Source organism: Schistocerca gregaria, chromosome 5 (assembly GCF_023897955.1).
Source record: "Schistocerca gregaria isolate iqSchGreg1 chromosome 5, iqSchGreg1.2, whole genome shotgun sequence".
Taxonomy (NCBI): Eukaryota; Metazoa; Arthropoda; class Insecta; order Orthoptera; family Acrididae; genus Schistocerca; species Schistocerca gregaria.
Window position 1 is genome coordinate 450,044,120 of NC_064924.1, and position 12,444 is coordinate 450,056,563.

The window sequence follows — 12,444 nt, forward strand, 5'->3', positions numbered from 1 at the left end:
GTTCGTAACCTCTTGGTTCATCCCTATGAAATCCCCAAACCACCTTCCCTACCCTCTGGCTCCTACCCTTGCAACCACCCCCGATGTAAAACCTGTCCTATGCACCCTCCCACCACCACCTACTCCAGTCCTGTAACCCGGAAGGTATACACGATCAAAGGGAGAGCCACGTGTGAAAGCACCCACGTGATTTACCAACTGACCTGCCTACACTGTGATGCCTTCTATGTGGGAATGACCAGCAACAAACTGTCCATTTGCATGAATGGACACAGGCAGACAGTGTTTGTTGGTAATGAGGATCACCCTGTGGCTAAACATGCCTTGGTGCACGGCCAGCACATCTTGGCACAGTGTTACACCATCCGAGTTATCTGGATACTTCCCACCAACACCAACCTATCCGAACTCTGGAGATGGGAACTCGCCCTTCAGTATATCCTCTCTTCTCGATATCCGCCAGGCCTCAACCTCCGCTAATTTCAAGCTGCCGCCGCTCATACCTCACCTGTCTTTCAACAACTTCTTTGCCTCTGTACTTCCACCTCGACTGACATCTCTGCCCTTACTCTTTGCCTTTAAATATGTCTGTTTGTGTCTGTGTATGTGCGGATGGAGATGTGTGTGTGTGCGAGTGTACACCTGTCCTTTTTTCCCCCTAAGGGAAGTCTTTTCGCTCCCGGGATTGGAATGACTCCTTACCCTCTCCGTTAAAACCCACATCCTTTCGTCTTTCCCTCTCCTTCCCTCTTTCCTGAAGAAGCAACCATCGGTTGCGAAAGCTAGTTATTCTGTGTGTGTGTTTGTGTGTTTTGTTCATTGTGCCTGTCTGCCGGCACTTTCCCTAATGCAGATATTTCAATGCCCTCATTGAACTCATATGCCAAGGTTATACATATGAAGTTACATGCACCTGCTGAAGGGAACATAGTCATTAAAGGCTTCATTTATAGTGAAAAATACTTATCAGGTTATTTCAGTTTCAGTGTTCGCAAAATATTCATTGCAAGTATGCTTCTTTTACATATATGTAACTGTAACATAAATATTCATACATTTTTACTGTTTTATTTGCTTATAGGTGTTGTGTAATGTCTCATGCGTGCAACCCCCCCTCCCTCCTACAAACACATGTTTTGAGGCATGATAACTTTTATTCTGTAGAGATCTAAAAATAATATGAAATTTGATTGTGTAGAACCAGTAGCCGACTATGTTCAAGGAGTTGTCGATACAGTTATAAAAATCCATGAAAATGAACCATTAGGAGACATACTGGCCTTCCTCACAGGCCAGGAAGAGGTGGAGAGAGCTGTGTCAGTTTTGAAAGAGCGTGCAGCTCATCTTAAATCTGACAAAGGTAACTGGAGATATAAATCAGTGAAATGATGCACTTAAATGTAGTGTACTCGTAGATTAAAAACATTTCATTGTCTTAATATTTCAGGTAAACTTCTTATCCTGCCTATGTATGGCTCCCTACCTAATGGAGAGCAATTGAAAGTGTTTCGATTTACTCCTCGAGGTATGAGGAAGGTTGTAATATCAACTAATATAGCTGAGACATCTGTAACAATTCCAGGAATTGTGTATGGTAATTATTTATGTGCATTCTGCATCCATTTAGAATGAGTGATCTGACACACATACATTGAATTATAATTAATCAAATGTGTGGATTCTGTAAATGATTGGTGCCAGATTATCATAACTCTTCTGCATCACATTTAAACAAAGACAAAATCATTTTTAATGTTAACAGAATTTCCCCTTGAACTGACAAGCAAAAAATAAATGTAATAATTCTGTGTATGCGGTAATTGCATACATATGGTTGCACATGACCATGAAGATATTTCTTTGTATGCATTGCAGTTGTGGACTGTGGTTTTGTGAAGTTGCGCTGGTTTAATCCGGAGAACCATGCAGACTCATTGGTTGTCGTGCCAGTGTCACAGGCATCAGCTGAGCAGCGGGCAGGCAGAGCAGGTCGAGTACGTGTAGGAAAAGTGTACAGGTGAGTTGCTTCAAACAACAGTTTTACGGAATATAAAAGCTGAAAGCTGGGCTCAAAAGGATGACCCATATCACATAAAAAGTACAGGCTAGTCTCGTTATCTGAAAGCATTAGGCAAAAAATGCATTAGGAAAAAAATGGACTAGCACTAAATTTTTCACGTACCTAAACATTAGCTCAGTGTTCAGCTCACTTGCAACCATGTTTGGTTGTACACTATTTTTAAACATGCTCTTACACTACTAAACATGCTCTTACTATACTTAATGATGTTGATATGCTAAATATGTAAGTGAAAAATAGTAATTAAATATGAATTAAAATATTAAACAATGGAAAATCCAGGATGGAATGTAACAATATTATGAAAAGAATAGTTCCTACCATATAGCGGAGATGCTGAGTTGCAGGGAGGTACAACAAAAAGACTGTCAGAAAATGAGCTTTTGGCAAATGAGGCCTTCGTTGGAAACACACAGTGTGTGTGTATGTCTGTGTTTTTTTTTGCCTATTTCTGATGAAGGCCTTGTTGGCTGAAAGTTCACTTGCTGACAGTCTTTTGTTGTGCCTATCTGGCACTCATCATCTCCGCCATAGGGTGAATAGCGACTATCATTTTCATAACATTGTTGAATTAAAATATTCTTTGAGAAAAGATATTAATGATAGAACCCTTTTGGTTACGTTACTGTCCACTACAGGGTGTGGCAGAACCGACTAAGCAATTTCTATCAATTACTGCTGGGGCTGTGGTGGGGGTAGACAGTTGCATGTGGTCTGTCTTTGTTCACTGGTTGACCCCATTTCAGTAGCCAACATGGTCTGGACTGATGCACATTGTGGTTTTGCCGTTTGCACTCATTATGAAAACAACAGATCTGTGATCACTACACAATGTGCTTTTCGTCAACAGTTCAACATTCCACACAACAATGCCATTCCGCAGTAGGAGGAAACTGGTAGCACACTAAGAATAGATACACATGGCTGACGCAGTTCCATCAGAATGCCAGAAAATGTGCATCAGGTGAGAATAGCAGTTTAACACTCTCTGCAACATTCTGCTCAACGACATGCTGTTGCATTGGGGATTTCGGACCACAGTTTGAGAAGGATTCTGCAATGCGATTTGAAGTTCTGCCCTTTCAAAATAATGATTTCTCAAGAATTACACCCAGCAGACTATGCCAACCATCAAAATATGTGTGAGCAAATGCTTGCTCAGATCCCTCAGAATGCAGCTTTCTTCAGTAGCAACGAGGCACATTTTCATCTTAGTGGATGCGTGAAAAAGCATAACTTTTGTTACTGGGCTGAAAATAACCCCCGAATTATTCATGAAAGGCTGCAACATACTCCTAAAGAGACAGTGTGGTGTGCCATACCACAATTTGGTGTGCTAGGCCATTACTTTTTTGAGGAGGAAGGAGTGACCATGACGGTGAATTCCACATGTTATGTTTCAATGTTGCAAAATTTTCTGCAACCCAGAATGGATGAGATTGTTGAAGAACATGGACTGGGAGACTTGTGGTTCCAACAGGATGGAGCTACTGCTCACGCATCTCGAATTTCACTTGATGTTTTGAGAGAAACGTTTCCAGGACGCCTCGTCTCTTTGAGGAGTGATGTCGGGTGGCCTGCATGGTCATCAAATTTGAGCATTTGTGACTACTTTCTCTGGGGATATCTGAAGGAAAGGTTCTCAAAAGCCGCCCTCACACCCTACCCGAGTTAAAAAGAGTGGATTATTGATGAAGTGAATGCCATATCCCACTATATGTATGCAAAAGCTGCTCGAAACTTCAGGGATTGTGTACAACAATGTATTGATGCTAAAGGCTGGCATCTTGAGGACATTATTTTCAAAACAATATGAATGTAAAATTGTGTATTGTGCTAATTTAGAAAATAAAAACATTTTTTCTCTATACACCCAGATTTACTTTTTATTGCTCCTTAAAACTGCTTAGTTGGTTCTGCCGCACCCTGTATTTAATTTGCAGTCAGTTAAGTAAACAAATCTTTACATCAAAGTGTTCCATTACTTTTTACAGGCTATACACAGAAGAGGCCTTCAAAGATCTTGTAGAAGCTACTCCACCTGAAATGCAACGAACAGATTTATCGATGGCAATTTTGCAGTTGAAAGCTCTTGGAATTGACAATGTGCTACGATTTAACTTTCCTTCCCCACCACCAGCCAAGAATCTTCTTTCTGGTCTTGAATTGTTGTATGCTCTTGGAGCATTAGACAGAGATGGGCAGCTGACAAAACCACTTGGAGTAACAATGGCAGAGTTTCCAATTGAACCTCTCTTTTCAAAATGTTTAATTATTTCTGGTAAGTTATATACATTTTCATGTTTTTTGAAGCATGTTAATAAGCTATATAAGAATAGTAATTGTTGAATGTGTAAGAACAGAGTATGAGTCTGGATAAATGTAAGCAATTTAACTTGATTTTATACTCTGCCTTAGGTGAATTTGGCTGCTCAGAGGAAATGCTGTCAATAATTGCAATGCTGCAGGTTCAAAATGTTTTTACCAAGCCTAGCATTGGCCAGCTTGCAATTAAGGCTCGCATTGCAAAGAGAAAATTTGAAGTTTCAGAAGGTGATCTTTTGACATACCTCAATGTTTACAATTCCTTCATAAAGCATGAGATGTCTCGAGAATGGTGCCACACAAACTTTCTCAATTATAAAGGGCTGCGTAGAGCATCTGAAATTAGACAGCAAATGAGCAAACTTCTACACCACTTCAATATTCCTATTATATCTTGTGAAGGTATGTATGAACTTATTTAATGCTTGATCAGTTTTATCAAATGTGATGGGTGGTGGTTGCTTGCATCACTCCTCCACACTTCATTAGAATTTTCCAGTTTTGACAGGAAACAGAAGATACTCATGTCAGTCCTTAGAAGGCACAACTACAACCAGTTCTGCTGCTTCTTTTAAATATAACCTTGACCATCACTGTAATGACCCAAGTGTGCTAATAAAATTTAGGACTCTTCATGAGGAGAAGCAAGGATCAACTCCAATGTGGCTATTCTGATTCATGATGGGGAAAATACTTTTCTCTGTGAAGTTGTAGTTGCTTCATTTCCACACTCTTTTTAACATTGAGCTGTTGCTACAATGACTTTTTGGATACTGATCTTTTTATCCATGAAAAAATTTCCATAATAGGAATGAGCTAATCGCTAATATGCTGTTCAAGTTAATCTTGTGCATTCTGGTCTGAATGGATCTAGAGTTAGTGATCTTTTAAATTAGTTTTTTTATATACAAGTAAATCAATAAATTTGTAAGATCAGGATAACCACAGCAAAGACTGGCAGAACTGAAAATTTTGTCTTGAGATTGGAGAGCCCATATAAAATAGAAAGAAACTTCCACATGGGAAAAATATATTTAAATATGTCTGCTTGTGTCTGTGTATGTGTGGATGGATATGTGTGTGTGTGTGTGTGTGTGTGCGAGTGTACACCTGTCCTTTTTTCCCCCTAAGAGATGTCTTTCCGCTCCCGGGATTGGAATGACTCCTTACCCTCTACCTTAAAACCCACATCCTTTCGACTTTCCCTCTCCTTCCCTCTTTCCTGAAGAAGCAACCATCGGTTGCGAAAGGTAGTAATTCTGTGTGTGTGTTTGTGTGTTTTGTTCATTGTGCCTGTCTGCCGGCACTTTCCCGCTTGGTAAGTCTTGCACATTAAATAAAACACACACACACTCAAAATTTCAAGCTTTCGCAACTAACGGTTGCTTCTTCAGGAAAGAGGGAAGGAGAGGGAAAGATGAAAGGATGTGGGTTTTAAGGGACAGGGCTTTCCCTCTCCTTCCCTCTTTCCTGACGAAGCAACCGTCGGTTGCGAAAGCTTGAATTTTGTGTGTATGTTTGTGTTTGTTTGTGTGTCTATCGACCTGCCAGCGCTTTTGTTTGGTAAGTCACATCTTTGTTTTTAGATATATTTTTCCCACGTGGAATGTTTCCCTCTATTATACACTCCTGGAAATGGAAAAAAGAACACATTGACACCGGTGTGTCAGACCCACCATACTTGCTCCGGACACTGCGAGAGGGCTGTACAAGCAACGATCACACACACGGCACAGCGGACACACCAGGAACCGCGGTGTTGGCAGTCGAATGGCGCTAGCTGCGCAGCATTTGTGCACCGCCGCCGTCAGTGTACTACTTTAAGTGTCTCATTTCCCTAATTCCTTCAGCATCACCTGATTTAATTTGACTACATTCCATTATCCTCGTTTTGCTTTTGTTGATGTTCATCTTATATTCTCATTTCAAGACACTGTCCATTCCGTTCAGCTGCTCTTCCAAGTCCTTTGCTGTCTCTGACAGAATTACAGTGTCATCGGTGAACCTCAAAGTTTTTATTTCTGCTCCATGGATTTTAATACCTACTCCGAATTTTTCTTTTGTTTCCTTTACTGCTTGCTCAATATACAGATTGAATAACATCGGGGAGAGACTACAACCCTGTCTCACTCCCTTTCTGTTCTTATTACCGACGTTTTATCAAAGACTTTTTAATCAAAGCCAGGCCACTCCAAGAGTTGTTAAAAGCTGTTGCTAAATTTATCTGGGTGGTGCGCAACAAGATACTTTTGATGTGCTGCGAAAAGCTTTGAAGACTGGCCCTGTACTTGGTCTGTGAGAGAGCACTTACAGAACTACACACAGATGGCAGTGGGTGTGGGCACAGTGCTGTTCTGGTGCAAATTTCAGATGGAAAAGAGAAGGTTATAGCCTATACTTCTAGGACACTTACAAAAGCTGAGAGAAACTACTCAACTACAGAAAGAGAATGTCTCGCTGTGATCTTGGCCATGTGCAAATATCGACAGTATCTCTATGGAAGGCCATTCACAGTTGTTACAGACCATCATTCACTTCGTTGGTTGACAGGTCTGAAGGATCCAACAGGACAGCTCGCCAGGTGGACACTATGTCCTCAAGAGTATGACATTGCCATAGTGTACAAAAGTGGATGAAAACACCAAGATGCCGACTGTCTGTCAAGAAACCCTGTACAAGACCATCAAGATTTTGATGAAGATAGTGACTGTCTCGCTGCACTCCAGGATATCTCTGCTGAGCAGAAGAAGATATCTCAAATTATGCTTGCCTTAAATCGGTCATAGGATATGAAAGGACAATTTAAGGTAGTTAATGGATTACTTGGCAAGAAAAACTTTGATCCGTTTGGAATGAGGTGCCAACCAGTGATTCCTAAACACATGTGCATAGATGTTGTACAGAAATTCCATGACACACCTGAGGCCGGACATTTAGGATTTGTTAAGACAAACGATTGGATCCACAAGAGATTTTTCTGGCCAGGTTTATTTAGGAGTGTCTGTCCCTATGTATCACACCATCGAGAGTACCAGAGGAGAAAGGCAGTTCCTCAGAAACCACCTGGCCGACTCATACCAATTCCACCAGCCGAAACGACTCTCCAGTTTGTTGGGATTGACCTCCTGGGACAATGTCTGACATATGCTAGTGGCAATAGATGGATTATTGTTTGCACTGATTATCTGACACTCTATGTCATTACAAAAGCCGTGAAAACAGCAGAAGCATCTGAGGGAGCCAAATTCATTTTGGAAGACATTGTATTAAAACATGGTGTCCCAAGGTTGTTAATTATGGATCGAGGGAAAGTTTTTCAATTGAATCTTGTGACAGAGAGAAACCGTCAGTGCTACGTTACTCATCAGATGACGACTGCCTACCATCCGCAAACTAACAGGCTTACTGAACGCCTTACTAAGACCTTGGCCGACATGCATTCAGTATTTGTCAATGTTGAGCAGAGCAATTAGGATGTGGTGCTACCTTTCATGATATTTACCTACAACACTGCCAAAAAAGACACCACAGGATTTATGCCATTTTTCCTGGTGTGAGGCGACTACAACAATGGATGCTGTGTTTCCGTTACCTCCTGATGACGTGGACAATGACGACATTGGTCAGGTGTTAACCAGAGCTGGGGAAGCTCGGCAGTTAGCTTGACTTCGCCTGCTGCAGGCTCGAGAAAACAATCGCCGAAGGTATGACGCAAGCCTCTGCCCTGGTGACCTCATCTAGACCTTCACTCCCGTTTGGTAGGTTGGTCTCTCTGAGAAGCTCCTCAAGCGCTACTTTGGACCTTATAAGATTGTAAGACAGTTGTCTGATGTTACTTATGAAGTTGAAGATTTCAACCCCAACGCAAGACAACGAAAGATCAGAGATACAGTCCACATCCTTTGAATGAAGCCATACAAGGATCCTGCCACCCAGGGTAAATTCAAAGCTCCAGGGGCAGGCAACAGGTGGAAAGGTGATGAAGAGTGTAGCAGCAAAATAAATTCTAAGAAGATCACTGTCAGGGCGAACATCAGTAATATGGAGTCAGAGTATGTAGGACTGATGACTCGTTCCCAGACTAGGAGGATGTAACACTGAGATGCTGTTCTCTTAAGGAGGGAGAAATGGCCCAGAAGAAGCCGAGTAATACCGTGGTGTTGTGGTTATGATACTAAACTGTTGAATGGAGGGCCATGGGTTCAAAACTCACCTGGACTATACCATTTTAATGTCTATATTGGGTTCGAGTACATTCTAGAAGTATTGACAAATGTCAAGTATCATTGTACTGGAATGCTCAGTAGCTGTATATACACTCCTGGAAATGGAAAAAAGAACACATTGACACAAGTGTGTCAGACCCACCATATTTGCTCCGGACACTGCGAGAGGGCTGTACAAGCAATGATCACACGCACGGCACAGCGGACACACCAGGAACCCCGGTGTTGGCCATCGAATGGCGCTAGCTGCGCAGCATTTGTGCACCGCCGCCGTCAGTGTCAGCCAGTTTGCTGTGGCATATGGAGCTCCATCGCAGTCTTTAACACTGGTAGCATGCCGCGACAGCGTGGACGTGAACCGTATGTGCAGTTGACGGACTTTGAGCGAGGGCGTATAGTGGGCATGCGGGAGGCCGGGTGGACGTACCGCCGAATTGCTCAACACGTGGGGCGTGAAGTCTCCACAGTACATCGATGTTGTCGCCAGTGGTCGGTGGAAGGTGTACGTGCCCGTCGACCTGGGACCGGACCGCAGCGACGCACGGATGCACGCCAAGACCGTAGGATCCTACGCAGTGCCGTAGGGGACCGCACCGCCACTTCCCAGCAAATTAGGGACACTGTTGCTCCTGGGGTATCGGCGAGGACCATTCGCATCGTGCAGCCCGCCTCCAGTGGTGTCGCGACAGGCGTGAATGGAGGGACGAATGGAGACGTGTCGTCTTCAGCGATGAGAGTCGCTTCTGCCCTGGTGCCAATGATGATCGTATGCGTGTTTGACGCCGTGCAGGTGAGCGCCACAATCAGGACTGCATACGACTGAGGCACACAGGGCCAACACCCGGCATCATGGCGTGGGGAGCGATCTCCTACACTGGCCGTACACCTCTGGTGATCGTCGAGGGGACACTGAATAGTGCACGGTACATCCAAACCGTCATCGAACCCATCGTTCTACCATTCCTAGACCGGCAAGGGAACTTGCTGTTCCAACAGGACAATGCACATCCGCATGTGTCCCGTGCCACCCAACGTGCTCTAGAAGGTGTAAGTCAACTAACCTGGCCAGCAAGATCTCCGGATCTGCCCCCCATTGACCATGTTTGGGACTGGATGAAGCGTCGTCTCACGCGGTCTGCATGTCCAGCACGAACGCTGGTCCAACTGAGGCGCCAGGTGGAAATGGCATGGCAAGCCGTTCCACAGGACTACATCCAGCATCTCTACGATCGTCTCCATGGGAGAATAGCAGCCTGCATTGCTGCGAAAGGTGGATATACACTGTACTAGTGCCGACATTGTGCATGTTCTGTTGCCTGTGTCTATGTGCCTGTGGTTCTGTCAGTGTGATCATGTGATGTATCTGACCCCAGGAATGTGTCAATAAAGTTTCCCCTTCCTGGGACAATGAATTCACGGTGTTCTTATTTCAATTTCCAGGAGTGTATACTGTATGTGTTCTGGCCGGAGGCAGTTTGCTCCACACTCTTGTATGTGCAAGTGCTGAATAAGCCTTTGTTAAGTGAAGTTAGTGTTCATCATTCATCTAATTACACTTTCTTCAAATTTTTCATTAGTTGTCTTTTCAGCAGGAAGATTAGTATTCTTTTCTACAGTTTGGTGCACAACTTTGTTTTGGCAATTGAGGTGTGTGGTGTTCCAATATGAATTCAGTCATCAGATGCACTACTGAAATATTTTACTTCATGTGACTAATCTGGCATCTTCAGATATTCAGTACGGGCTTATAAAATGGATAAGTGATATTTTTATTATATGCTTGGTTGCATCATGAATGAAAAGAACATTTGAAAATTGTGACAGTGTAAATGCAGGATAATTAATTTATTCTGGAAACAACACAGGAACCAAGGTACAATATATCAGACTCCTTCAAAATCAGAATAGCTATGCAATGTATGTGTAATAGATACAAACAGCTTCGTTTCACATAAATAAATCTACTTTTGCATGAGAATGTCATAGTTCATACAGTGCAAAGCTTTAAGTCACAAAATATTTAAAGTTCTAATTTCTTGATTTTGATACTTTACCTGTCCAGTGGGTCCATATTACTGCTGCTGGAACCTAAGGAAAGTATATAAATTATTATGTTTTGATGAAGTAACAATCATAGAATTTTAGAATACAGTTTGTAATGTAATTGGAACCTGTAACTGCTAATGCAGAGAGAAGCTTCTTAAACAAAGAATGGCTATGCGAGGAAACAATTTTAGCAACAATGATGTAGTTAAACAAGGAATCCATAAACTGTTGTCACATGTTTCTAAAAAGTGCAAATTAAATTTGTAATTGACAATACAGTATGAGCTCTGCCCTGTACTCAAAAATGTTGCAAAAGTCAAAACATATCATGATACACCTGAAAACACAATAAATCAAAGGATGCAAAAATTACTCAAACAGCAAAGTATTAGAATTTTCAACTAGCACCTGATCTGGCACATGTGGTCCCATTTAAAGACAAGTTTGGAAGCTGACTTATGCCTGTAAATAAATACACAAATTGCACAGACTTTTTTCTTAGTTAAATTTGTGTTACCTTCTACCCTGATGTGCCAAAGGAGGACACTGCATCAGTTTCTCGCAATCAAACTTGTGGAGCACCAACAGAGCACATCTTCCACTTGGGACAGCTAACAATGCAGTTGTTTCTCTTTGAACCAAAAAGACAAACATCAAATGTAGCTTATAACAGTATACTTAGAATAAGTTAGATGCTATACAAATGAGATGATTTTCAATAAGTTTTATGGATGATAATGAAATGACTGTGACTATTGCAGATAGGTTCCTAAAGATTCACAATTAAAAAGTAACTCATATTTATCATGTAGTAGTATAGGATTATAAGTATTTATTTGTGTGTAAGTCAAGACATTTTAGTGTTGTACAATACCATTAATTTTTTGCAGTATATTCCTGCAGGTAACACAGAAGTGATTTGTCGTTGCATTACGGCAGGCCTCTTCCCAAATGCTGTCTATCTTCACTACTCTGGTGTTTATAAGACTGTACGAGGGGACCAAGTCTTAAACATACATCCAACATCTGTTATATATACACTGGAGCAGCCTCAATGGTTAGTACTGGCACACAGATATTACTCCTTTTCAGTAGTAACTGTATTGGGACAGTAATAATATTACTGACCTTAATGCCTCATATGGTGCAGTTCTGTTGATTGAGTAAATAGATACATATTAGTAATGATTCAAAATATGGAAATGACACTGTCAGTATTGAAATTACCCTCAGTGCACTTGCACTTTATTTTCACAAAACACACCTGTGACCATAGGAGAGACCCCCCCCCCTCCAAAAAAAAAATCTCCTGAAGCACAAAGTTTTTAATCATTACAGAATTCTTATACACTTCTACATTTCATGTTTGGACAATTGTACCATTACATGGCTGATCACAGTAAGACAATACTATGTCTTTAACAATTGTTGTTAAAATTGCAATAGATAACAATATGGGGGATAGAGAAAGAGGAGACTGGTAGAATCAGAAAGGAACAGGAGCAAATAGCACTAAGGGTAGATGACACATTAGTAACCGATGGGCATAGTGTGGCAAATCTATTTAATAAGTACTTTATATCCGTTACTGATAGAATGGGATTGTCAGGATCAGTAACTAATGCCCTTGAATATCTGAAACTAGCCTTTACAAATAGCTTCAGGGACATGAATATGTCACTCACTTCACCAAAAGAAATAGCTTCCATAATAAAAATCTTTAAAAACAAAGCATTCTAGTGGTTACGATGAAATATCAACAAAGTT

General features: G+C 41.6%; 1 protein-coding gene across 3 annotated transcripts in view; it reads left to right on the forward strand.

The window, feature by feature from the left end:
* LOC126271933 (probable ATP-dependent RNA helicase DHX35) overlaps positions 1 to 12,444 on the forward strand; it is a 208,887-nt gene that overhangs the window by 184,548 nt on the left and 11,895 nt on the right. For 2 of the 3 annotated variants that reach the window (XM_049974353.1, XM_049974354.1), the window contains exons 8-13: positions 1,199 to 1,360; positions 1,448 to 1,594; positions 1,876 to 2,017; positions 4,075 to 4,361; positions 4,499 to 4,807; positions 11,581 to 11,734. In XM_049974353.1, coding sequence (XP_049830310.1) covers positions 1,199 to 1,360; positions 1,448 to 1,594; positions 1,876 to 2,017; positions 4,075 to 4,361; positions 4,499 to 4,807; positions 11,581 to 11,734 — 1,201 coding nt within the window. Of the gene's footprint in view, positions 1 to 1,198; positions 1,361 to 1,447; positions 1,595 to 1,875; positions 2,018 to 4,074; positions 4,362 to 4,498; positions 4,808 to 11,567; positions 11,735 to 12,444 lie in introns of those variants that run through there. The other variant, XM_049974355.1, reaches the window with a different exon arrangement.